Here is a 27,101-nt window from a genome sequence, read left to right on the forward strand (position 1 = left end):
GATCTAGCGTGGAGTCAAACAGTGAGTAAAAGGAGTAACAACACTGAAACCACTTCTTTACCCTCACAGATTGTGGATCCACCTACCTACCTTGATGTTCTGGATATGCTCATGACGCAATATACAACAGTGACCATGAGTATGTCCAAAAAGAACTAATATAAAAAACCTTAAGTGTGTCTTGTATGTTGTGTGTCATGTATGTCCCCCTTTTTTACAGGTTAATTTAACTGTTTGGGGCTCCAGGTGACTGCACCTGTCTGAGCCAGTCCTATATGGTAACCAAACTAAATTGAGTTTTTCTTTTTTTCAGGGCATGCAATTGCATGAACCAAAGATACCGCTGTAGGCACATTGTCAGCCTTCGTGAGATTGTTATCACTTTTTAGTAAAAAGATAATTAAGATAACACTTTTTTATAGGAATACGTGAGTAGGGTTGGGAAGTTGTGCCCCGTCCTGAAGAAGGAACACCAGTTCCGAAACATGTCGACGCACACCAGAGGTTTTGTCCCTAATTAAGACAACTAACCTCGCTTTTTTGCACATCTTTTTAATAGCACCAGCTAGGGGTACGGAATAAAGTTTTTTTCGCACCACCCACTAGCCAGGTACTTTTTAATTTTTCACTACACCCTTCACTCACATTAATCCCCTCACATGCACTCAAACACACACCACACATAGTCAATTCTTGTCAACGCTCCCGCGTAGTCGCAGGTCGTAGCGTGCCGCATCCCTTTAGCGGGGTGCGAAGACCCCGATGATGAAGCATGACACCAAGGGGCCTGTTGGTGTGTGAGGGGTATTTTACACAACACTGAGTGTTCCCCATCCTTGTGGTGCACACTGGAAGTAGGATTCTTCTTGTTTATTTATCAGTGCCTGTGGAGTAGGAATCCTATCTTTTTACTCTACCTCCCTTCATTGTTATTTCAGTATTGTAGACACACACATCGTCGACAAAGTGGCCGTCAACGAAGACACCGAAGGTGACGGTAAAACCACAGCTGATAAAACAATTAACAACACACTCAATGGTGGAAAAGAGGTCTCCACCTTCGGTAAGGATAACAATGGAGTCGACAATGACATCGTCATCGGTACCATCGATGAGGGGCATAATATCTTCAGAATTTTTACGACCAGAACATACATCCCCAAGTAAGGTCTCTCCTCTCCCACCGTGTCACCTACTTGACAAAGATGATTACGGGGATGAGGGCCAATTTGGGGCTGCTATTAGCTCTTCATAGCTGAACATTAGGTACCAAAAGGAGGAGGAGGAACAGTATTATGAAGACTACTATTCTTCAAGACCACAGCAATACAATGAAAAACCTGCACAATATATAGAACACTTCCAACATAATAGTCACCCTCCATCCCAAGAAGGCATGGTTCAAGCTCACATAGCTTTGGTTTAATACCACCAGGACATGTTGCTGGACTACTATAAAAAATGTACAGAACCTAACATGGCAGCACCCCCATCTCAGCCATGTGTCCCCCTCAGATCCCAACTCTGAGAACTCCTCATCCTATACCTCCACCTCTATCACCTAGGAGAACTTCAGCTTCCAGTATAGCACTGGCTCCGGAAGACATACCAGCCTTCTCAGATGACGACGGAGAGGAAGGGGAATTCCAAGACAATCAATCTACTCCCAATGAATGGGATGATTATTTGATTTCAACGCCATCTTCACCTGCACCACAACCGATGAACTCTCCACCAGATGACATGAGAGCTTTCCATGATCTCATGGAAAGAGCGCAAAAAGATTTCAGTTACCCTTGAAGTCATAAGAAACAGTCCGATCAATTAGAGCTATCCCAATAGTAGACTATATTTGGGAAGAGGGAACAAAAATCATAAAGAGACCTGCAACAGTCTCCGCTATTCTGCCAAGGATAGACAAAAACTACACAGCATCAGAAAACTTGCCTACATGTCTGGTTGGGCACCCAAGACCAGATTCTGTGGTAACACAAGAGGCTCTGCGCCAGTCCAAGAATCCTTGGCTGCCCATATCAACACCACCAGACAGGGAAGGCAAGTGCCTAGATGATTTTGATAAACAATTCTCTACGATGTCAGCAACTACTCTTCGAGCTGTCAATTCACTAGCCATAATAGGCCAGTATGACAGGCAGATGTCGTTGGACATCACCACCTACATGGATCTTTTACCGGACGATGTTAAAGGGGAGGCAAAGAAAAATCTTCAAGAGGTCGAAAGAACCTATTCAGAAATAATAGACTGCGCTATGGATATAGCATTGCCAGGGTTCAGGCAGTTGGCAGAAACTGCTGTTCTGAGGCGGCTGGGATGTTTAAAGGCCATGTCTTTCAGGCCTGAAGTCCAGAACAAAATCCAAGACATGCCATATTGTATTGTATTGTAATTGCATTTATATAGCGCTTACTACCCCTGACGAGGCGTCGAAGCGCTTTTTCGGCAGGTAGCACGCTACTCCGGGACCCACAGAGGATTAGTGTTGAATTAGTTAGTGAAACATGCAAGCACATTTTAAGTGGTGGATAGGTTAGTCAGTTATTTGGATTTGGAATGATAGCAGAAGGATAATGCATGATCCTTGAGTACCCTGCTAATAAGGAAAACCCCTTTTCAAGTTTCACGAGGAAGAGGTTTGTTCTCGTGTAGAGGGGCATACCAGCCATACAAGTACCAACAGTATCAGCTTTTTCAACAGCAATGTCAGCCATCCTACCAACAACAGCCGTATAGATCACCACCGCCAGCAGCTTACATGAAGCAATCACCTAGAAAGAAACAGATCTTACAAGCAAGAGACACCAGAAGAAAGCAGTGACATTCTAGAAGTGTCAGTTATACCCTCTCTAGCCTGTCAGAGCAAATATTTCAGACTGTTCCTACCAATGACAACAGATAACATTGGACAGATGGGTGTTAGATCTGATCACCTACAGGCATAATTTAGAATTCATCCAAAAGCCACCAAACACTTCTCCGAAGGGAGAACACTCACTGTATCTCCATCTGCTCCAATGAGAAGTTTTGACCATGCTACAAAAGGAGCAATAGAAAAAAGTACCTTACTCACAGAAAGGAATGGTTTCTATTCCAGTTTCATCTTAATAAAAAAGAAAACAGGGGAATGGCGACCAATTTTGGAACTGCTGAAACTAAAAAAATATCTGAGGAAACAATCCTTTTGCATGGTTACCCTTCAGGACACCCTAGATATCCTCAATCACGGAGATTACGTGTCAAACTTGGATCTACAGGATACTTACTTTCATTCATTTCAACCATTGCAGATTCCTGAGATTCTGGGTAACTGGCGCTCACTATCAATTCAATGTCCTCCCTTTTGGGCTCAAATCAGCCCCCTGCATTTTCACAAAATGTTTAGCCCCAGTAGCATCTCACCTAAGACAGAAGGGCTTCCAGGTATTCCCATACCTTGACATTTGGATGAGAAAGGCATCAAGTGCTCATCAAGCGTTAAATACTACAGCAGCTTGTCTGGCATTGTTCAAAGACTTAGGTTTTACCTTCAATCTTAAAAAAGAATCAATACATCCATCAACGAGAATAACGTTCTTGGAAGCAGTTTTAGATACAAGCCAAGACAAAGCATTCTTATCACAGGAAAGGCAAAAAGACTCGTACTACTAGCGCACAGGCTAATGAAAAGAAATTCAGTTTTGATATGCCTTTTCAAATCACTTCTAGGGATGCTGTCCTATGCCATTTCACTGGTACCTTATTCCCGTCTAAGAATGTGACCTTTACAGGAAGAATTGGACAAACAATGGATTCAAACACAAGGATCATTTGACTACCTAATCCAGATCACTCTAAACACAGGGGCGGCACACACAAATTAGTAAAATGGCAAATCAATGCCATTTTTCGTACAAGCACGGTGTGAGTGCAGGGGGTGGGGCTGAATCCTGTGATTGCAGGATTACAGCTGCAACTTCAGTGCGCAAGTCGGGCTGACCGGCTGGTTTGCAACAGCCAGCCTGACATGCGCAGTGTGCACCCAGCAATACCACGGCTATGAAACAGCTATGTTGAGGTTGGCACTGTCGCATCCCACCATATTTTAAAAGTTGTAGCCTCCGCTGTCCAAACATGATAACAGCTCTATCCTTGTTTACAAAAGCCAGCAATATGTAATTGGGGCTAACATTCTTACCACAGATTCCCCAAAAAATTATTACCATGGATGCTTCCTTAGAGGGTTGAGACGCCCACCCGCAAGATCTAAAGATAAGTGGAAAATGGTCTCCTCGGCAGATGGAAATGCATATAAATGTATTAGAACTGAAAGCAATTTCATTTAGTCTCCAAATATTCCTGCCTAGGATAAAAGGCTTGTCAATGTTAATTTGCACAGCCGATACCACCAGTATGTATTATGTGAACAAACAAGGGGGCCCAAAATCTCTAGCCCTATCCAAAGAAGTGCAAAGAATTGGAAATGGGTAGTGAGATACCAAATACCATTACGCGCAGAACATGTTCCAGGTAGAAGAACATTCTGAAGACACATTAAGCAGAACGAAGAATAGCTGCCACGAAAGGGAGCTCAATCAGGCAGCTTTGTACAAGATCTTCCATCAGTGGGGCAAACCGACACTGGATCTTTTTGCAACACAAGATATTTGAAAATTCCAATTTTACACAAGTTGGCACCCACAACAAGGCTTGTGGAGGAATGCGTTTTCTATAAGATAGTCAGGGGTCTTTGCCTCCATCTAATTCCCAGACTTCTCAGCAAAATGAAGAGGGAATCATGTTGAATAATTCTGATTGCTCCAAGATGACCCAGACAGCACTGGTTCACAGAGTTTTTACTCCCTATTGGAAAGAAAACACATTCTGCTAAAACCTCTAAGTACACTATTGACAAGGAACCAAAACCAGGTCCTACATCCGGACCTGACCTCCCTACACTTATTGGCCTGGCTTCTGAATACCATGAGTTTGTAAATATGAACATCCCTAAAGACTTCAAAAGATGTTCTTGTGAAAGTCAGACCTCACACCACTAACACATCAATTAAAATTGAAGCTTTCTGTTTATGGTGCCAGAAATCGAATATTCATCCTATCTTAGAACCACCAGAGCAACTTTTACCTTATCTCTTATCATTCACAAAATCCGGTTTGGTCCATGTTTCTAATAAAGTGCATATGGCAGCAATTTCAAGGTATAGACGGCCAACTGGCTCACCATCGTTGTGGTCTAGCAGGGTCATTAAGCAGTTCCTTAATGATCTTTTCAGAGTCTTCTCTCCAATTAAGTCTCCTCTTCCGACTTGGCTGCTTAACACAGTACTTGTGCAACTCATGAATAGTCCATTTGAACCTGTCCACAAAGTGGAGGTCAAATTTCTAACGTGGAAAATAGCACTGTTATTGGCTCTAACATCAGCCAGAAGGATTCGTGAAATACAAGCCTTCACGATTAAAAAACCTTTTCTGCAGTTCAAACATAATACCGTGATTTTCAGAACCAATCCCAGATTCATTCCTAAAGTCCCTGCGGATTTTCATCTAAACAACCTTATTGTTCTAAAAACCTTCTTTCCGAATCCACAAACGGCAGCTGAAAAATCACTGCATACACTGGATATTAGAAGATGCCTGAAATGTTATTTACATCGCACTAAACAAATCAGGAAAACTGACCAACGGTTATTAGCATATGGAAATCATTGCAAAGGTGGTCCAGTTTCCAAGGTCGAACATAGCTCAATGAACTTAAGCTGCTATCCAGTTTTGCCATTCCAAGGCAGGAAGACCTTAGACAAGTAAGATTAAAGCGCACTCTACTAAAGCTGTCTCTACTACAACTGCTTTGTTTGCTAGGGTGCCTCTTGAAAGTATATGTGGAGCGACAACATGGAAGAACAGGCATACTTTCATCCAACATTACAGCCTGGAATCATCAGATCGCAATTATGCGGTAGAGGGACAAGCGGTGTTACATCATTTATTTCAATAAGGTGAGGCTTTTGTTCATTTAACGCCTTAACCACGGTGGTTTTACCGCCGCGATGCGGGCGTTCTAAAGGGTGGGCGGGGCCGCGTCGGCCGATGGACGTGCGCAGCGCCAGGGAGGTAGCTTGCGCGACGACCGTCGGCAGCAGGGAAGGGGTTAATACCCACCTTTCGCTATTGTGTTATGTTTATGATGGTTTTATAAATACTTTGACTGCAGACTATTCTGATTCAAGCATGTGAATCTATGAAGAAAATAAGTTACTTACCTGTAACTTTGGTTCTTCAGTATTGGTATCGTTCATAGCTTCAAATGCAACCTACCCTTCTCTCCATAGAGGCTTCCCTTATTATATAGGGATTTACTTCCCACTAGTGCCTTAAAATCTGAGGGAAGATGCCTCTGTGGGGAGTGTTCTAGAGGATGCTGTTGCCTGAAAGGCTGAAGTTGGGTTCCTTATAAATGATGTGGGTAAACTAAGCAAATCAATGTCTTTTAGCCATTATAGGCTATGTGTGCCTTATTGCACTGCTTTATTATGTACCGTGAGACTTCCACTTCGATGACGGGGAATGATTTAAGCATGTGAATCTTTATAAAATATAAAAGATACCAATACTGGAGAACCACAGTTACAGGTAAATAAGTTAGTTTCTTATCCAATGATCCAGGAAGAAGAGCAAAGACAAGACAGGGACTGCTTGGCAGTAGCTGTATGCATCCAACTCAACTGTTTGATGGTCACGAGCCCCTATAATCAGAGCAATACAGTTATCGAGATAGCTCAGGATAAGTGACTTGACCACCTGCGGTCAATGCTAAGAGGGAAAAAAAGGTTGGATTTTGCGCAGTTTCCTTAACAAGGAAAAATGTGTGGAAGAAAGGTTGTTCTCTTGAGTAGAAAGGGACAGATGTGCACCCATGTAAACCCCTAGGGTAAGAACCACTGGGGAGGCAACCAGAGTAGAATTGGATGGTAAACGCAAAAAGTCCGCCAGTAAAAGAAGAGGCTGTTTGCCAATGGAGCAGTGAAGAATTTCCATTTTATCCCCATTGAATTTAAGTGAATTCATTCCCAGTCAACAGGAATTACCCCTAAAACAGTTATGAGAGGAGTCAAGCGGAAAAGGGATGGATTGATCTATTGACAAGATGATTTGTGTGTCATCAGTATAGTTCATGAAATTAATTCCATGGCTACGGATTCGTTTTGCCAGGAGTTTTAAATAGATGTTAAACAGAGTAGAACTAGGGTGAGAGCCCTGACGAACTCTCTGCCCTACTTCTCTGTACTTGGATAAAAAAGGAGGGAGCTGTACTGCTTGTGCTCTGCCATACAAATAGAACACAAACAATTTAAGGGCCACGCCAAAAATACCAGCTTCCCTTCGAGATCAAGATGTTATGCTTTACTGTATCAAAGGCAGCAGACCAGTCTAGTAGCACTAAAGCATCAAAACGACCACTGTCCGTTGCCGTTCTAAGATCATCTGGCACGGCTACCAATTGATCTTCTGTTTCTCAGAGCTCATCACTCTTCCCACTCACCTTCCTATCCGTCGGCCTTGCCCACTTTTATTCTTCAAATATACCATGTATTTGCGTGACATCATCTACTCTTCTGGTTTCTCCTATCACATCTACACTGCAGATAGGAAAATCTTCTTATTGGTTCTTACTTTAACCCCCGCCATAGATATCTAATCCCTAATTGCTGTGGGATGAGGAATACTGCATTTTCATTCATTCAGAGATAGAGTATTCGATGTCTACTAATTTAGGAAGCATGTGGGATGTTTTTAAGGCTAGTATTGAAGGCTTGTATAAGAGCTATTAAATTAGCTATTAAATTAGATGGCCCAAGACACTATTAAAAAGTAATGACTGCTCAAGCACTTACAGAAGGAATATATGGCTGCAATTCTACAAAGTTACAATGGATATCTGAGCTGATTTACATAGGAATAGAAAGGCTGCGAGGCCACTTCAAAAAGAAAGTTTAAGCATGACCAATGAGCTTATGAGGCACCTGAGGGGAAATCAGAACAATAAGGAAGGAGACGTGCTGCTCCAGGGAGAACATGGAGAAGGAGACACAGGGCAACCACCTCTGGGCTTAGCCTGCATGAGGATTGTACAGGCCATCACTCTTTGACAAAAAGCAACCATCTATGGGTATCGAAATTCAGGTGCCCTCACCGAGACTGTAAACACTTGTGTGGTGAGAAATGAAAGGGTAACTGTGAGAAGTTGGCCTGATATATGATGCTCACTAGTTCTAGTGATCACCTTGTATCAGTCCAAACAACCCTTATGGTGATTGGTTGTAAGTCAACCTTATAGACCAGCTATCCTAATGGTAGCATGGACAAAGCAGTCTTAGGCTAAACTCTTTTGGCATGTGAAGCCAGCTGTTTTACCAAATATAACCCCTTGAATACCAGATGAAAGGACACCACACAGGTTGTTATGAAAATAAACAGTATATTTATTAATAACAACATCTCTGAACTCTTTATGAGGTCAGAGGGCTAAGCACATGACAATCTCTTACGAAAAATACTACAAGTTGCACAAAATTACAATGGTGCCCTAGGGGCACGACAAACCATATACTAAGTAAGTGGAATGTGAGAGTCGATAAAAGGAATGGAGCTGTCCAGAGGCTGTAGGATCGATGGGACCACGCTACACTAACTTCAGGTAAGTAATAGGAGGCCCACGGAACGCGTGTGCAGAGTGTGAACTCACACGCGAGATGCGTAACAAAGTCTATGGACAGTACAGTTCAAGTTAAAGGTGAGTACGGACAATCCTGACTAGGTAGGACTAAAACGACTGTGGAACTGGACACTAGGACAGTTAAACTACCCTTGAGCACCAAAATGCTCTTGTTACCTCACCCACGGGCCGCGGGTGCATAGGTGTCAAAGTGTGTTGGGTTCTCGCGTTGAAGTCAATGGAGCCTGAAAGAAAAGGTGCTGCAGGCGACTAGGAGGAAGATGTCCGGTGCAATCCAAGGGTGGATGGTTGAAGAAGAAGATCTGAAAGCAGAGGGGACAATGTTCACAGTCACTAGCCAGTGACTGGAGTGGAACCAGGAAGGAACCAGACGTCGTCGTCACGATCAGGTGAAGAGTGGACGCTTGACTCTGCAGCCACGTGGCACAGGAGGTGTCTTCGATGACCAGGATGGAGGCACGAGCTGTCCCACGCAGGCTCTCTCTGCCGGCGGTGTCGGATCCGGGATTGGACTCAACAGGCCTTGGCAAAGGCAACCCACGCGGTGAGTGAAGAAAGCGTCTGGTACGGACTAGGAGAGTCCGGGGTGCCCCTCTTTTGGAAGGGAGCAAGGGCCAGTCTGGAGCAACCAGACCAGCAGCAAAGATTCAAAGGTTCGTCGTCTCGGAGGCCACTAGCCAGCCGGCAAGTGACCAGACAACGCGTCGAGCAGCAAACAAGCAGAAGGGCCCCACGCAGATCTCGTGGATGCTGGAGGGCTGATCTTCGGTGCAGGGGCTGCTCGGGGCTGGGGCTTCTCAGTCCCCAAAGCACTTGGTCGAGTTTACCTCGGGAGTCGTGCTGGAAGCGAAGTGCAGTTTCTTCCAAGATGGCTGGTCCCACGTGTCTCGTCGCACCCACGGATCTCAGCTGTGCTGCAGATGTGAGTTGAGGTCGGAGAGGTCTGGGAATCCGGGTCTCGTCGGGCTCTGAAGTCTGGATACTCGAGGGAAGACGACAAAGGGAAAGACGCTGGACGCTTGATGGTGCCTGCAGTTGCAGGGTGGACACTCCTTGTCCACAAGGGAGATTCTTCAGTCTTCTGTGGAGCAGAACGTCGAAGGCCAGAGTTTCTTCTTGTTGAATAGTTCAGGATAATCTAATCTGGAATGGGACCAGCTCCTACCTTTATTCTCCTAAAGGGGGCTACACTACTGACTAGGTCCCTCCCCTGGGTGGGACCAGGAAGGGGGGTGGTTACACCCCCTATCCTATGTCCGGTTTCCCGCCAGAGCTGGGGCAGGGATGCCCCAGCAACTGGTTTGAACCGGTGTATGCACAGGGCACCTTGTGTGCCCCAGGCATGTCTCATTCCTTTCAGGCCTCCCTACCTCAATACACAAAATCCTGTCTGGGGTGGTGCTAGCACCTCCCAAGGCAGGAAACCCTTTGTCCAGGCCATCCTCGCTGGAAGGACTCCCAGCAGCAGGAGGTCAGATTTGTGTCTGTGGTGGCAGCATCCATTTTGTGATGCTGAGGCTCGAGTTAACTTTAACCGGGGTTCACAGTTACATACATGTCGTGTCCCTCTAGAAGGGTGGAATGCTACCCCCGTCGCCAGAATTGGCGAGGGGGTAGTATTCCAAATCGTATGTCACCTTACTCGACATGTTTTGATAATGTTATACCAGAGTTAGCATTTAACCGCGAGGTTGATAATGCACTTAAGAGTATATGGTATAGCGTTATCATGGAACAGCTATTAGGACTTGGTTCCGCAAGCTGCAAACGGGCTCAGCTCATGCCAGAGCACCATCTCACATAATTCCAAGCACTCTGCCTTCAGGATTGATAAGGCCTTCCATAGGAGTGACTGATAGGAATATATGTGTCCATTTTAGGGTTAGATATAGGTATACTATATCTACAGCAAAGGATGTTTACACCACCTTGCCCCAGCTGTCGTGCAGCCAGTTGTGTCAGATTCAGATGGCCAGCCAGGCTTCAGCCCCTGGTAGGCCCTGGGTACACCTATGCCCTGAGTACAGGGACTGATAAGGTGGCCCAGTACCAATTGGTAAATGCACCTAAGGTACATGGAATCCATTTTAACAGAGAGAGCAGGAAGCCTGGGGTCCTGAATTGCATGATCCCAGGCCAACTAAGTCAAAAACCAGCAAAACACCAGGCAAAAAGTTAGGGGCAACCATAGTCAGATATCCACCTTCCTACAGTAACCATAGGTGGGCTAATGAATCAACAATTTTACTATTAGTTGACCAAAGAACTGTGAGACTCAGTGTGCAAACTATAAGTAGGCTAGGAGAGGACGCCTACTGGAGGCTCTCTAATGTGTGTCACCCTAATGTCTGTCACCGGGCTTAAGTTAAACCCCAACCATTGACAGTTACCAGAGTATGGTGTGTGGGCTTCTCCTTGTAGCAGAAGCTCTCAAGCTGCATATCTGAATTAGTATTCCCTGTATATTTCTTTTTTTTTTGCAGAGTTTTATATAGCGCAAACTTGACCCAAACCGAATCGGGTATCAGAGCGCTTTACATAGCACCAATTACGTTACATGAGGACACATATTCATTTTTGTTAGGCACGCGGAGATTAAGTGATTTGCCCAGAATCACAGGATGTTTGGCGTCGTTACCGAGACTCGAACCTCGATCCTCGGGTCATTTTTTGTTGTGTTCCCTCCCTCTACTTTGAAAGGCTTCATCCCCTGCTTATTTTATGCCCTTTAGTGGTTATGTTATGTTAAAATCAATATTTTGATTACCAATAGAAAATTTGATGTACACTTGCATTGTAACTAACTAAACCTATTTTGACATAGTAAATGCCTATATATCTAGATACTCTTTGAAGATGCCAACCTTCTTTGCCTCCCAATAACCCAACAACTTAAAATACAACCACTGGATTGATTTAGTCTTAAGCCTTTTATACTCGGCCATGAAATATGCTTCTCTTCTAATCTACTGAAGAAAAGATTTTAGATGCAATATTAAAACTTAATGTTGCATTAGTAGTGGTCAGTCGTTACCAAAGCATAAACAAAATGGATCAATAAAAAGGAATCTGTTCTTTTTCACCCATTGCACTACTATCCTAGATGAATCAATCAAACTACCATGTAATAACAAGATTCTGTAAGGACAGAAACCGACCTTCTCTGACTCAAACAACTCACTCTTAAATGCAGCTCTTAGTAAGTAATAGTGGCAAAAGCATGGTCCAGGAAAATGAGGCAAATGTACATGAATCCACAGATCTTTGTTTCTTTGCTCAAATTTAAGTATGTTTGCCTTCATAACTAAGGAATATGTATCATGCTAACAGATCAGACTATAAACCTAACTCTCCTTCCAGTGAAAGACAGAAATATCAGCATCTAAGAGCAATTGACTTAACTACATTTACCACCTCCATTATACAAAATGTATCCATCAAATGTATCACTACTCAACTAATTGAACCAGCAGACTCAGAAAGGGAAACTTTAAGTGAGGTGGAAAGATAATGGCGCTAAATCTCCTCTCCCAGCACTCTAGACTCCTTATGAGCCAAAAGTAAGACTAATAAAAAAATAACATGCCCTTAACAAAAAGTGCTACAACTTGTCATTGCTAGAAACTGCCCAAAACTACTGTTGCAACTCATCGAATAATCTGTCTTAACCTCATCACATATTTGATTCTTTGACATTACTTTTCAATACTTGGAGGTAGCAGAATTCTTTACTGACTCCATTTGAATATTTTTTTTAAGCTACCAACCTGATAGACTGTCATCCATCTATCACACCCTACAAACTCCTAAAAACACATTAAAAGAATGTATGCCATCCTCGCTAAACAAAGCGATTTACTCCAGAAACCCACCCAACCAAGCCGACAATCCTATCCCTGCAGTGCTGGCCCAATAAAGTAAGTGAACATATTCAGTCTCTAAGACTTGCTATGATAAATGGCTCCCTCACCTAAGGCAAGGTACCAACACTTCAAAAATAGGCCACATCATCACCCCATTGTTGGTCAAACACAATGCTGATTTGATTAGTAAAATCGGGCCTCGTTCTGCCACACCCTGAAAAACTGTCTCTCGAAAAACCGACCAACTTGGAATTAGGCGGACCGGAATTCCTTGAGGTAATTCTGCTCTGCTGGAATCGTATTGAGACCCTTAGTATTCTTCGGTCAGGCCTATTTTTAACTCCCAGAGAGGATGTGTAGTTGCTCTAGTCTAATCTGTGAGGTTTTAACATAGGTTGTGGGCTCAAGGTGCAGAAGGGCAAAGAGTACTAATAGTTATTACTGTGAGTAACTTGGATGCAGCTTTAGCTTGTGCCGTGCAGCACCAGACCAGTAGCAGTCCAATAGCAGAGACTCTAACACCTCAAGAACATTCAATACCTGTCATCAATGCACAACAAACACTAAGAGTGAACCTCCCTTTGCTCCTTAGGCTTCTCTGCGCAGGAAGGAGCATGAGCGGGAATTGATCGAGAAGAAACGAGAGCAGCAGATCAGCAAGCAGAAAAGACGATGGCTCACTCTGTCCTCCATTTATTCCACTCGCAGTTACGAGAGGCCGTGGGCTTCAGGCATGGGGACCAACACACAGGTACAGGAGCGTCTAGACGCCCAGTGGCTGAGATACAGCCTATGACTTCAACTGAGATCAAGTGTGGTTGACCAAGATGAAGTTTCCTGAGCTCGATTAATTTTACAGAGCCGCAGCCTGGCCCCCTGTGGCCCAGTTGGCTCTTGTTCTGATTCAATTGTTACTGCACATGTTACTTGTTCTGTATTTCCTGTTCTGATCATTCCTTTTAACTGTTTTAGGTCTCGGTGGCTGGACTTTCAGAAGCTAGGTTGCACTCCAACAGCAGGAAACCTGCAGCAAAGCTTCCGGCTCTTGCCTCCATAGTGGATAGGAATAAACTTAAACCAATATCCCTTTTGAAGAATAGAGGGCCTGTCCTTGACTCTGTAAACCCAGGTGAGTTTAGGGGTGCAAGACATCACTGAAGTAGCACAGCGGTCTTGCTGTTATAGATTGGGTCTGTCTGTTCCCTTCCAAGTAGCAATGCAGTGAAGATTGAGCTAGATTTACAGTTCAAGTGCTTCTAGGCCAGACGTGTTTTGTAATCTGGGCTTAGCCCCTAGCTAACTGGCTGTACCTGGTGCAGCTCATCAGGACTCATCCATGCCCACCCTTAGTTCACCCCCGCCTCAACAACACTCACCTGCGCTGCCCCCAGCTCACCGATGCTCGCTTGGGTTCACTCACACTGATGCCTTCTCATCTCTGCGGATGCTTTCCTTACTGGTCTTAGCGCTTTAGCGCCTTCAGGCTTGGTTTGCACTACAAATTCTATTCCATTCAATCTGCTTTCTTCCCAAGCTCACGCATGCGCACCGCTAGTTCACCACTACTATCTCCGAACAGATACACCGTTGTCGGCTTCAGGGGCAGAGCTGATGTCACATGAACACTAGGTGTGGCCCAACAGCCTAAAGAGGGACAAGAAAAGGCAAGAATTGGGAGAGGATATTTATGGATTGGAAAGTTTTATTCCAAACTTGGTATGCACGATGAAAGAGATCAAGTGGGCACAAAATAAAGCTGCTCTGAAAATGATGATGTTTTTTAGCACCACCCTTTGGTGATCTTAGTGGCAGGGACGCCAAGTGAAATGATGTTGGTCCTCGGCTCCCTACACATACCACATGTCGCTACAGGTGGTTCATATGCAGGGTCAAAACAAACAAGTCACACCCCTGTGCTCAGGTACAGGCTGCAGTGTGGCTCACCTGTGAATAAACCTGTGCAGAACATTGATGGCATGACTGCCGAGCTCTGCACTGCTCACCCTGCTATGACCTTAATGGTAGTGCAGGTGAGAACTGAACGCTGGGTGGATTCTGAGGGTCGGGCCCGACAGGGAAGGGCTAGTGTGTGGGTTTGGACCACGAGGTGTATGAAGGACTCATGCCTGAGCATGACATGGCAGCACAGGTGTGAATGATGAGGTATTAGCATCCTTCAGCATGTCTCACTTGTGACATCTTGGGTGCTGATGGTCACAACAGACTTCCAGCAGCTAGAGAGGGATAGGAGGTCCCTTTCCCCTTTGAGATACATTAGCAGATGTAGAGGTCCCAGTGGTATGTGACGTGTTCTGCCTCAGTCCTGGGATAGCAGGGCAAGACCTTGTGCAGGGTCCATGTATACAGAGCGTGTTGCAGGGGTTAAAGTAGGGCAGGAGTGCTCATTGTCACAGCCTTGTGCAGTGTTCAGTGGTACATGGTGAGTTCTGTCCTAGTTTCTGAGCAGCAGAGGGTTCTACAGATCAGTGAGGGTGGGTGCTTATTGTGAGAGTCATGAGCATACCTTAGTTGTAAAAACGTTAGCTTCAGGATTTCAGGGGTCACCACCGAATGACTGAAGTGATGCGCATTGTCCTAGCCCTGTTGAGAGTTCAGCGGTAGATGCTGTGTTACACCGCAGGCTCTGACCAGCAGCTGTCCTGGTGCCCTGTTCTTCAGAGCACCAGGACTGGCCGTTGGGAGAGACATAGGCAAGCCTCAGTTATAGAAGATGGTGCTTCAGAACACATATGCTGCTCCAGGGACAGATAGTGTGGTCGAACCAAGATGAGGCCATTTTCTAGGGACGTTGCAGGTCTGCACAAACTGCAAAATGTGTTGTGTTCAGCTGTGGAATGGCAGGTCTCTTAGCTCAATGCAAGTTGCAGTCCAGAAACCATACTCTGTCCAAAACTATTACAGTATCTCCAAAGAACAGCCCTAGGAAATAAAATAACATGATCAATAGAATAAGGAGTGCAGCTTGTCATTGCTAAACATCACCCCAAACAACTATTGCAGATAGTCAAACAATCTGCCATGACCTCTTCACATATCCGCTTCTGTGACCTTACTCTTCAATGCTCTGAAGTAGCCGAGTTCTTCACAGACTCCATTTTTTAAACTGAGGGAACACTGATGAACCGGATAGACTGTCGCCGGTCTCTCACACCGACAAACAAGTACAGATCTCCAAAGAGCAGCTCCAAGAACAGGGCAGCTTGGAGAGCCTGTTTAATCCAAGAAACCTCCTTCCAGTGGTACATTGTGTAGGAAGTGTTCTCAAAAAGGAGATCAGGCTCACAACACACAATATCCACACAAACCTCACGGTAAGCAGCAGCAATGCAAGCACTTGGGGGGACAATGGGTTCTGCACAAGTTTTTCCAAGACAGCCAGTAGACCCCTCTCTTATGGGGTAGGTAAGAAGGGCTGTGTCCTGCACATCAATCCGCTGCCACCAACCATCAATCTCCCCGCCACCAACCATCAATCTCCCCGTTGCCTGATGAGAGAGCTGTAGTCGCTCTGACCAATGTGTCAGGATACACTCTAGAAGCAGCCACACCACCGTAGCCTTGCGCATAATGGTAGCAACATAGATGGAGAAACCGCTGTGGGAAGCCAACAAGAAACGCCAAAAAGGAAAGGACCAGGGGACACAGCTGGTCTCACAGTGCAAGGACCTCTGTCTCTGCAGGGATAGTGGAGGCACTTTCAGGTCCTGGGTAGAATGATGGTCTTTGTAAGTGGACGATCACGGGGAGTGAGTGCATGGATGCATTCATGTATTGTTGCTCCTCTGTCTGGTTGCCTGTATGTGTGTTGTGTTGTTCTGTGTCCTTTGGTGCCTCTTAGCCTTCTGGTCTATGTGCATAGATCCATGCCATGTACACCTGTATGCAGCTCTATCTGTAGGGCTGTTTTTGCAGATTTTCATCTCTGTGTATATGTTGTGTGCCTGGGCACCTGCATGCCTCTTATCTTATGAGCACACACGCCTGCTGACCGTGTACATCGGTTGCCTGTGTAAGGATGTCTGCCTGTGTTCATGCATGTGTGATCTAAATGAACATACATGTTATGTCTGTGTGGTTACACTGAACATCAGCCAAACATATTGGCGTGCTTGTTTGTACATCTAGTGTCTAAAACTCACCGGCTACTGAGAATGTGAACACAAAGAGAATATAAAATGCGGAAAGGAAGCAGGCAGGCTGGCTCGGCGTTGCCCAGGAGAGCGCGGGAGCGGGTGTTTACCTGCTGGCGTCTGCAGCGTGATTCATGGCTTCTTTTGTTTACCAGGATGGGTGAGCTCGGGACAAGGCGTCCATGCTCCAGTCCCTCTGATTGCAAGGAAAGGTGTCTGCGTGCCAGTGCAAGCAGGGTCAATATTAGGGCAGGCAGAAAAAAAACTGTTGCTTTGTTTTTCACAGCTATCCAGCCTCAGATCTTATCCAAGAGGACCCGGCTGCACCAGAGGAAGCTTCCAGAGAGAGCCCCGCTGCCCCGGGCCCAGGGACCCGCCCCCTCGCTGCCGGAGAAGACACCAGGTACCGGGGGACTGGAGTAGATACGCGGCGCGTGACCTTGCAGTTGGTAGATTCCTCCCCTGGTCCCTTTTTAATTAGACCATGGCATCTCCCAGCTCAGGCCGCTCCTCTCTCACAGCCAGGAAGAGAAGGCGCAGCAGGAAGTTTCGACAGGGGAAGGGGTGCCTTGAAGGCTGCCCATGGGTGACTTACACCGGAATCCTCCTGTCCCCCTCAGTCTTGAGCGAATACAGAAGCACAGGCAAGATGCATCAAGCCTGTAGCTTAAGGCTTGGGTTCGGATTCCTTGGAAACACCTGGCTGTAGGTTAATTTTGAAGTTTTCTATCTAGGCCGCGACTATAAGAAGCCTGTACAATCACGGGCAATGCTTAATTTGTAAAAATAATAATGAAAAGAAGAAAAATAGTGCCAGGGCCGTCCTCAAGAGGACGCCGCAGCATGCTCCACCCATCGCTCCTCTAGCGCAGTCAATGCCAGTATCAACACAACAACAAACCATCACACTATACATCTGACAATTCAGGATATTCCAGGCCCCTGAAGTTATAAGAATGGTTTGGCACAGGTACAAGTCATTTTCAATGCATGTTGAATTAATAAACAGTTGTTGTGTGCTCATCTCTAAAGTAGACAACCAATGCCACCATGTGGCAAGCTGTCATAAGTGCCGGTGCCGAGCACCTGAAACCACATACTCAAATTAAGCACTGTGTGGTATGGGAGTGGCTCCGCCCCAGCCTGACTGACCAACCACTGGGCGAGTTCCATTCTTTAGTGGGCAAGAACCTCTTGTCAGGTGTCCCTGCTAGGATTGAGTCTGCTGCCGAGGTCACATGCAGCAGTGTTGCATTAGTGGGACAGTCAACATCGCCACAATGCAATCACTCCAAAGTTAGAGTAGCAGAGACTGAGGCTAATGAGGGAGTTTCTATACACCACATGTAAAGTTTGAAGCAAGGCCCTTTGCAAGCCAGGGCACCCAACTCTCCCTTTATGCCCAGGTGCTAATGGTTGCCACCGTTTGGAAGGGATCAGTCCAATATTAGATGTCCTTTGTGAACTAGCTTTTCATAGGAGACATTGAAGACAGGCCAGTAGGGAAGGCAGGCCATTTTGCTGATGAAATCTGGACACGTTGAGGAGGGATAATGAAAACGAATAGTGTCGGTGTTGGCAGCTAAGACTCAATCGGGTTACATCCAAAGCCAATCCTTCGGAGCAGTGCCGTATATAGAAGATTGTATTGAAGCCCATCACAGAGGGCTGTTTTTTAGGTCTCGTCTTTTCCATTCCGAAGGAATGGGAAATGGCGAGAATTCAAGTGCTCAAAATCCTCGTGAAACCACCGCTTTTTTCGTGCGGTTTTCATCGAGTTCACGTGGCCACAGGCACGCGCTTTTGGCCCATAAACTTTCATGGCCATCTGTTCCCCAATGTCCCTCCCACCCTTCCTTTGATCTTGCCGCGAGTTCTTACAGGCTAATGGCCCTCCCCCTCCCCCAGCACAGAGCGCGCATCGCTTGTTTTTCTTTTGCTTTCGCAAGGCTCATGCCGTGTCTTGTCTGCTCTTTATCTGCCTTCTAACCCCCATCTCTGCCATACCCCACTCCTTGTCTTTCCACGTCCCAGCGCTCCTTTTCTCCCCCTTCCTTGACCCAGCTTGCTTTCTTAGCCTTCCCTTCCTCCTGCTCGGTGTACCCTCTCCCCCGGCTCCTGTCGCTTCCTCCCCCCACCTCTCCCTCGAGCACGTTTTCGACACATCTTTGTCTTTTTTTTAACATTAAATAATGGCGGCCGCGCATCTTCTAACCCCCATCTCTGCCATACCCCACTCCGTGTCTTTCCACGTCCCAGCGCTCCTTTTCTCCCCCTTCCTTGACCCAGCTTGCTTTCTTACAAGACTTTCTCTCGCGTGCCCTTCGCTCACCCCCCCCGCCCCTTTTCCAAACTCGCTCCACAGCTGTGTATTCCATGATTTAATTATGATGGTATGCAGTCCTGTCAGGTTTTTCGGTACCCAGATTAACAAAAGCAACATAGAAAAGCCAAATTCCATAGCTGCTGACTGTGCAATTAGAACCCGAAGTTTTCCAATTTCCAAGAATGTCGATGCCTGGCAACGCTTCAGCGCCCGGGCGAACTCCGCCCACGGCACCCCTGTCTCACTGCCACGGCTAAATGCGCCATCGCCCACGGATAATTACAGATGGAAGGTTTACCGCGTTTAAAGCCACACCGGCTTACAGAAAACATGCCACATGGGTTTGACTCAATGTTTCCAATATCGGAACGGCGCAGCAGTGCCAGACCTGTGGTACTCTGAAACCATGAAAGACGAACATTCAGCCTGCGACAGGGTAAACAAGCATTGGCATAGCCAATAGGTCTCGCCTTTGGGACCTTATAAGTGAAAAGCGAGACCTATTGGCTATGCCAATGCTTGTTTTGGCAGAGTTTTAAAGATGTTTTTCTGATGCCAACGCATTTTCAGCTAATGTGTAAAGGCAACATAAAAAGCAGTTGGAACATTCTGTGCTTATTCATTCATTTATTTAGTTAATACACTGTTTATAAAGTGTGGATCCAAACACATGGTCAACTGATAGCTTCACATGTAAAGACTGAGTACATCAAGCTAGATAAAAGTTCGAGCCAGAGAAAAGAAAGGTAAGGGGCTCGACCAGCACACATTGAAGCTATATTATCACTGTACATAACACTGGAAGATCAGAGCCAGTGTATTGGGTCTAGTCCTGGATAGGTTAGACAACCTTCAGAGGATGGTCCAGAGGGAAAATCTTAATAAAAGTGGTAGAAGGGATGATCGAGTGGAAGCTTTAAAAGAGGTATAGAAGGCAATCCTGGCCATAGGAGGTTGATTTTAGACTTAGCAGTCTCATGCAAGTGTGTCACCAACCCTACAGTACCACAAGAAAGCCTTTTTTTTCCACAGGAAGGGTGGTAAATTTGTTGACATGGTCTTCTAACAGGAGCAGTGTTGCCACAACCAGAAAGCATAATGTAAAGCATCCAGGTCAGACGTAGAGGGGTAACTGTTGAGTGAGACCACAAATAGGGCTAAAGGGACTGCCATTCCCCTGCTGTTCCCACAGGCATGTGTCTATATGTATGTGTAGAAGAACAGTCCAGTTTTGTGACTTGTTAATGAATTAATTCTGGCTTTCCTTTCGTTTCAGGTATAGAGACACCAGGTCTAGGGGGCAGTAAGGTACAGTTCGGGAACAGTGACTCTGTTAGTAGGAACCTCTACGGCAAAAAAACTACCTCTCACTCCTCCCAGCCGAACAGAGATGTGAAAGCCTCAGAGGAAACCACCAGAAGCAGAGGTGGTGCCCTGCAGTTGCTGAACTCCACAGCTCCATCATCATCAACAGGCTCTCAGGCAGCCAATGACTCCTCGCTGGTCCAGAGCAGCAGGCCATCTCGAGCACCTCCAAACTCTTCGGCGGCCAATGGGTCTTCATCCAGTCCATTGAGTGGGCCTACTCAGGAATCTCCTAGAACATCAGCCTTCAACAGTTCCTTTCAAACTCGGACCAGTGGTACAACGCAGGCATCTCCATCCACTTTCGAAGCCAATCGCTCTCCGTGGAGTCCTGGGAGCGGATCCTCACATGCACCTCCAAGATCGCCAGAAACAAGCAGGGCTTCAGTAAGTCAGCTCAATGAGCCGACTCGTACGCCTCGAAGCTCTTCAGAAGTCAGCAGTTTCCCATTGAGTCTATCGAGTGGGCAGTCTCATGCACCACCAAGTGCAACGGAAGCTTATCTTTCCTCATCGATTCAGCTGAGAGGCCTCCCTTATACACCGCCGCAGTCCATGGAATCAAGAATCTCACTTTTCAGATTCCAGGAGGAAGACTTTTATCGCTCGCTGAACACTGCTATTGCAACTGAAGACACCACTGACACGTATCTGTTGGCTGATGAGGATAACCTTTCTGTTGGCAGTCCAACCCCTCCCAGCACTTCAGATGGGAATAGCAGGCCATTCCAGACACCTTCCTCACAGGTCACCTCTTCTGACGCAGGGAGGAGTCGCCACAATTCTTTTAACGTTAATATGAGGAGAACTGAGCTGTCCAATGGGGCGTCAAGACAGTTTAACATGGCGCCTATCACTGAACCCCATGCTGCTGCAGGCCATGAAGGGGAAAGATCACGGCGTAGCCCAAGAACTGATGACGAGGAAAGCCACCATTTTGGTCCTTCTGTTACATCTGTTAGTAGGTTTAACTGTGGCGAAGGAGCAGCAATTGGTGTTGGTGACATCGGAAGAAGGCATGAAAATGGACGCAATGCAAGTCCAATTTCTAATGGCGTCTCTCCTGCAAGCTCGACAAACAGTGCCCAAGGACGTCATTCCGCTTTCAGAAACCCCAGGCTCCCGACGCCCTCTCCGCCGACAGAGGTGGCGCCACTGACCAGGTGCGTTGACAACAGTTATTTGGAGGCTGCGGACACAGATGCAAACTCAAGGCCCAGTGCTTCAAGGAGGCCCTTGTCTCCTATCAGAAGCAGGTTTTCATTCACCTCAACCTGGAACCCTGCCCCCCTGCTTGAAACAAACGTGGCCTCTGAGTTTGGCAGTCCGCGACTGGGACGTAGCGGGGGCAGCCGATTTGAGAGTTCATTTCCCATGGCCCCGAGTCATCGAAACTATGAGGATGTCCCCCCAAACTCCGAAGCATCCCACTCGACTTCCTACCCCCACAGTCTTCACCTGAATCGACCGCAAGAATCTCCCGCGAGAAGCTCGTTGCCGGAAAACCTACCTCTTGCCCTGCTGGCCATGTCGGACCTGCACCCGCAGGCCGCAGGGGTGCTGAACCGCATCTCACTCCTGCCCCCAGCAGCCGAGAAGGAGGCCAGCAAACCCAAGGCAGACCCCGAGAAGCTCAGGCGGCTGAAGGAAAGGTGAGGAGAGCTTTCTGTGCCATTCATTTTGGTTTTCTGTGCTTTAACTGCAAACTTCTGCAATGCTGACATAAGCAAATCTTAAGTACAGAGAGAGATGCAATTTCAAATTACACACCTAGCGGTGTCTCTTGGCAACTCGGCATTGCTTATTTTTATGGGACTGGCTTTGGAGATCAGTGTGAGCACAATCTGTTTCCATTATGTCTTTTTTTAGGTCTCGCCTGTCGATGCGCATGCGCATCGAGCAAGCGAGACTATAGGGGCTCATCCACTCTTTATCCACACTGCAAGGAATCGTGGCGATTCCTTGCAGTGCACGAGAAATTTAAGCTCAATGCGCATGCGCATTGAGCTTAAATGCGCGTGCACATGCCCCCAGCCGCCTGCCTTGCCTACTCTCTCTCACAGCCTCCACCAGCTCCGCCCCCTCACTACTTGATTGCACGGCCGCTAGGCCGTGCCTCCCCTACTCTCCTCCCCCCTCCTCCTCCTACTCTCCTCCCCTGCCTGCCTGCCTGTCGTGTCGCACCTCTCCCCTCTCCGCCCCCTCCCCTGCCCGCCGTGTTACGGTGAAAGGCTTGTTATGCCCAGGCGCCTCTTTTACTGTTCCACCAGTCTGGACGTGTGATCATTATTCACTGTGGTGTTTGTCACTGAAAGCGCCTCTGCTGTATACTGAACGGTTTAAATCGAGCTTCTCAGCAAGATTTCCTCTCCCTTCCTACATTAATGGAACCAGCATGCTTCACATTGCATCAACGCATCTTGAGGCAGCGTTTAAAAGATGGCATGTTGACTCTGCATCGGCCGCTAGGCCGTGCCTCCCCTACTCTCCTCCCCCCTCCTCCTCCTACTCTCCTCCCCTGCCTGCCTGCCTGTCGTGTCGCACCTCTCCCCTCTCCGCCCCCTCCCCTGCCCGCCGTGTTACGGTGAAAGGCTTGTTATGCCCAGGCGCCTCTTTTACTGTTCCACCAGTCTGGACTGGGAGCGGGGATAAAAAGCGGCAGGCCCCGCAGTTCCTTATCTTACGAAAAGCGGGCTGGCAACTTCGATACCCCGCTCTCATTACCCTATCTGTCGCCATTTATTTCAAAGGGCACCATTGCGCATAAACATTGCGGGCATGTCATGAAACCATTACGACACACTTGTGAACTGGCTGGGACGCAGCAGCATTTCCCACCAAGCGTTTATCCAAAACCAGTTCATAGCGTGCATGATCTTGACTGCTGATCTCCGTCTATATGGAAGTCACGCTGTGGTTTTCACGTGATCAATGAGTATTGTGAAATAATCTTCAAACTGTATGTCTAATTCCCACAAGTCTTGATCAGTGAAGTCTACCTCGGGTGATCATTATTCACTGTGGTGTTTGTCACTGAAAGCGCCTCTGCTGTATACTGAACGGTTTAAATCGAGCTTCTCAGCAAGATTTCCTCTCCCTTCCTACATTAATGGAACCAGCATGCTTCACATTGCATCAACGCATCTTGAGGCAGCGTTTAAAAGATGGCATGTTGACTCTGCATTGAAACACATAAATGAATCTGTCCTTTAAACAGCTGCTTCTAGAGCCAAAACAAATAAATGTCCCTTATTAGGTTTTTTTCGAGACAAACCTGCCGCCCAACAGAACCGTGTTGCAGGTAAGTTTGTGTTGGACTCCATTATCTTTTCTTTTCATTTCTTCTAATCTTTTTAACACTTAGTTCTGACCACGTCCAGTGGAATAGATGTGCTGATCAAATATTTCTCTGTGATTAACAGGTTTGCATTCCTGGCTTGACTTTTATCTCATGTGGCAGGGAGCGCACTGCAGACACCACGCCACGCAACGCCACTCATCCACGCAACGCCACTCATCCACGCAACGCCACTCACCCACGCAACGCCACTCACCCACGCAACGCCACTCACCCACGCAACGCCACTCACCCACGCAACGCCACTCACCCACGCAACGCCACTCACCCACGCAACGCCACTCACCCACGCAACGCCACTCACCCACGCAACGCCACTCACCCACCGCCACTCACTCAATGCCACTCACCCACGCAACGCCACTCATCCACGCAACGCCACTCATCCACGCAACGCCACTCATCCACGCAACGCCACTCATCCACGCAACGCCACTCATCCACGCAACGCCACTCATCCACGCAACGCCACTCATCCACGCAACGCCACTCACCCACGCAACGCCACTCACCCACGCAACGCCACTCATCCACGCAACGCCACTCATCCACGCAACGCCACTCATCCACGCAACGCCACTCATCCACGCAACGCCACTCATCCACGCAACGCCACTCATCCACGCAACGCCACTCATCCACGCAACGCCACTCATCCACGCAACGCCACTCATCCACGCAACGCCACTCATCCACGCAACGCCACTCACCCACGCAACGCCACTCACCCACGCAACGCCACTCACCCACGCAACGCCACTCACCCACGCAACGCCACTCACCCACGCAACGCCAAGTAACCAAAAACATTTCCATGACAAAAAGGAGTCTCTGGCCCTTAATCCACCCACCATATGCAAGCGTTTTCATCAGCATAGCGCCTGATTTGATCTCGCATGACAAGACTGCACGAATGACTGCTGACATCAAATAATTGTTTGCGGGTTTTTGTGATTGCGTGTGTATTTATACATGTATACACACACACACAAAATGTAAACACGTGTAAATACACATTACGTCCATAAGAATAATATATTGCCGTCACAGACATATGATATTCAATATCATATAATGTATTGGAGAACTGCATGCATGCTACTGTACCGGCATGTATGTGTGAACAAACACGTGAAAGTTCAAAGAAAAGTCTACATGCCAAGTTATGTACAATTTACAGCATTTGTATCTACTAGTGATTTTTAGTTAAAGCTTTTACAAATGTTTATTGCTTTTTTGATTTGTAATTCTTTAGCATTGGCTACAAAAAATAAAAATGCAAAAGATTTACAACAAAAAACCCATAAACAATTCTAAATGCACTAACTCTAATGCTGCGAGACCTATTGCATTTCCAATGCTTGTTTAGTACATGACCGTGTTTATCCGTTTTCAGCGCTGTAGCGACACCTTGTGACCGGTGGGTGATTGAACACGTTTCCCGGCTGCTTATTCTGAGCTTTAGGCGAAATTGTAGTATAGTTAGTAGTATTATTTTAATTTTTTTCGTTGCAATTTTATATAGCGCGAACACGGCACGAAGCCATCAGAGCGCTTTACAACAGTAGCATGATACATGGGAACCGCAAGTTACAATAATTACGTTTAGACACTTGCATTGGTAGCTGCGGCCAGGACACATGCAGCCGTTGGAGAAGGGGACTTACAGGGTTCACGCATCGATTAAGATGGTGGGGATACAGTATATACACAACAAAGGTAGTTTGTCTCATGGATAGAGTACTTAGGTATGGTCGAGGGTGATTAACCCAGGTCTCTGACAAATAGGAGGAGCTTGAGGTCCTTTTTAGGTCAGGCCTAGCGGCAGCGCGCATACGCTACTCGCTCAGCGAGGCACGCAGTAGTCGAGTATGCTGTGGAAGCGTTGCCTTCTCTCCGCCCATATTTTTGATGGGCTGGTGTCATTGTCCTTGGTAAATGCTAGCTTACGATTGATAATGAGGCTTGTTGGTCCTTCCTTGTTACCGTTGTTGTCGCCATTTATTACCTCCCATGAGGAGGGGATCTTTTACTTGTGGTGTTACACGGTCTCCTTCATAAGTCGGTAAGCACTATTTTGTTTTTATTTTTGCAGCCCGGTCCGCTTTCATTTTAGCGGCCGCGTTTGTTTATATAATTCATTTGCCATGTGGGCTGAAAGGGATTTTTTCTACTCACTAATCTAACTAGCATTTGCAATGCAATAGGTCTCGTATTACGCGAGTTTGAGCTATTGACATTGCAAATAAAAATGCCTTTTATTTTTGTTTTCGTTTTGAAAACCTAAGTAAAAGGCATTGTCATTTACAATGCCAATAGCTAAAACTCGCGTAAATGCATGACCTATTGTATTGCAAATGCTTGTTGAAGGTGGCTATGCAGGTTGTAAGGCTAAGGGAAGGAGGTAAGGAGTTCCAGATTCTTGTGGTACTACCTGAGAATGACTGGCTCATGTACCGTTTTTGAATGAAGGGGAGTGTGGTGGGGGGGGGGGCAATCCAGGAGCAGGGAACAGGGATTAGGGCATTTCTGGAACCCCTATAGCTCTAGAGATTTTCAGTTTATCACTTTTATAGGAGGGTGAAGAGGAGTGCAGCGCTCTGTGGGTAAACCAGACGGTTTTCAATTGGGCCCGAGCTTCAATGGAAAGCCATTGGAGGGTTAGCAAGGCTGGGGAAATATGGTCACATTTCTTGAGACCTAACACAATGCGAGCTGGTGCATGTAGTGTTGCTCTAAGTGGCCCTGAGAGAAGGGCAAATCTATAATGTAGTCTGGAGAGGACGAGAGACTGCACCACTGTTTTGAGGTCTGTTCCGGGATCAAGTATCTGATGCCTGAGTTGGTGTCATGCACTTTTGGCCATGGCTTTGATATGGCTGTGGAGGTTTAGATGATTGTCATGGGTGATACCAACAGATCTGGCACTCTGGACAACAGCAGGGCAGCTACCCAGGGCGGTAAAGTTGGTTATCCATTCCTTTCTTTATTTGAAAGGTTTTATAAAGCGCTGGCTAGACCCGGAGGTATCAGAGCGCTTTACATGCGTATCAGACCATAGTTGCAGGTTACATAGTGACAAAGGTTATACAGTTATTAGAGCATAGTTACATAGTTACATGTTTGGTCGAGACAAACAATAAGGCCATATGCATAAGGGAAAAAGTAGGCAAGGGGAGCGATTCAGGGGGAATGGGGGTAGGAGCTGGGGAAGTAGACAGCGAATGAAGGAGGGAAAGAGGAGGGGGAGGGTGAGAGACGCAAAATGAAAGAAGAGGGGGAGGGTGACTG

The 27,101-nt window shown here is 46.7% G+C and overlaps 1 protein-coding gene across 11 annotated transcripts in view; it reads left to right on the forward strand.

Annotated features, from left to right (window-relative positions):
* MARCHF10 (membrane associated ring-CH-type finger 10) overlaps positions 1-27,101 on the forward strand; it is a 465,874-nt gene that overhangs the window by 173,948 nt on the left and 264,825 nt on the right. For 8 of the 11 annotated variants that reach the window (XM_078645087.1, XM_078645089.1, XM_078645085.1 and 5 more), the window contains exons 3-6: positions 13,203-13,361; positions 13,583-13,739; positions 17,048-17,164; positions 20,364-22,104. In XM_078645087.1, coding sequence (XP_078501213.1) covers positions 13,203-13,361; positions 13,583-13,739; positions 17,048-17,164; positions 20,364-22,104 — 2,174 coding nt within the window. The remainder of the gene's footprint in view (positions 1-13,202; positions 13,362-13,582; positions 13,740-17,047; positions 17,165-20,363; positions 22,105-27,101) is intronic. The other 3 variants (XM_078645095.1, XM_078645093.1, XM_078645094.1) reach the window with 2 other exon arrangements.

Source organism: Lissotriton helveticus, chromosome 5_1 (assembly GCF_964261635.1).
Source record: "Lissotriton helveticus chromosome 5_1, aLisHel1.1, whole genome shotgun sequence".
NCBI classification, from domain to species: Eukaryota; Metazoa; Chordata; class Amphibia; order Caudata; family Salamandridae; genus Lissotriton; species Lissotriton helveticus.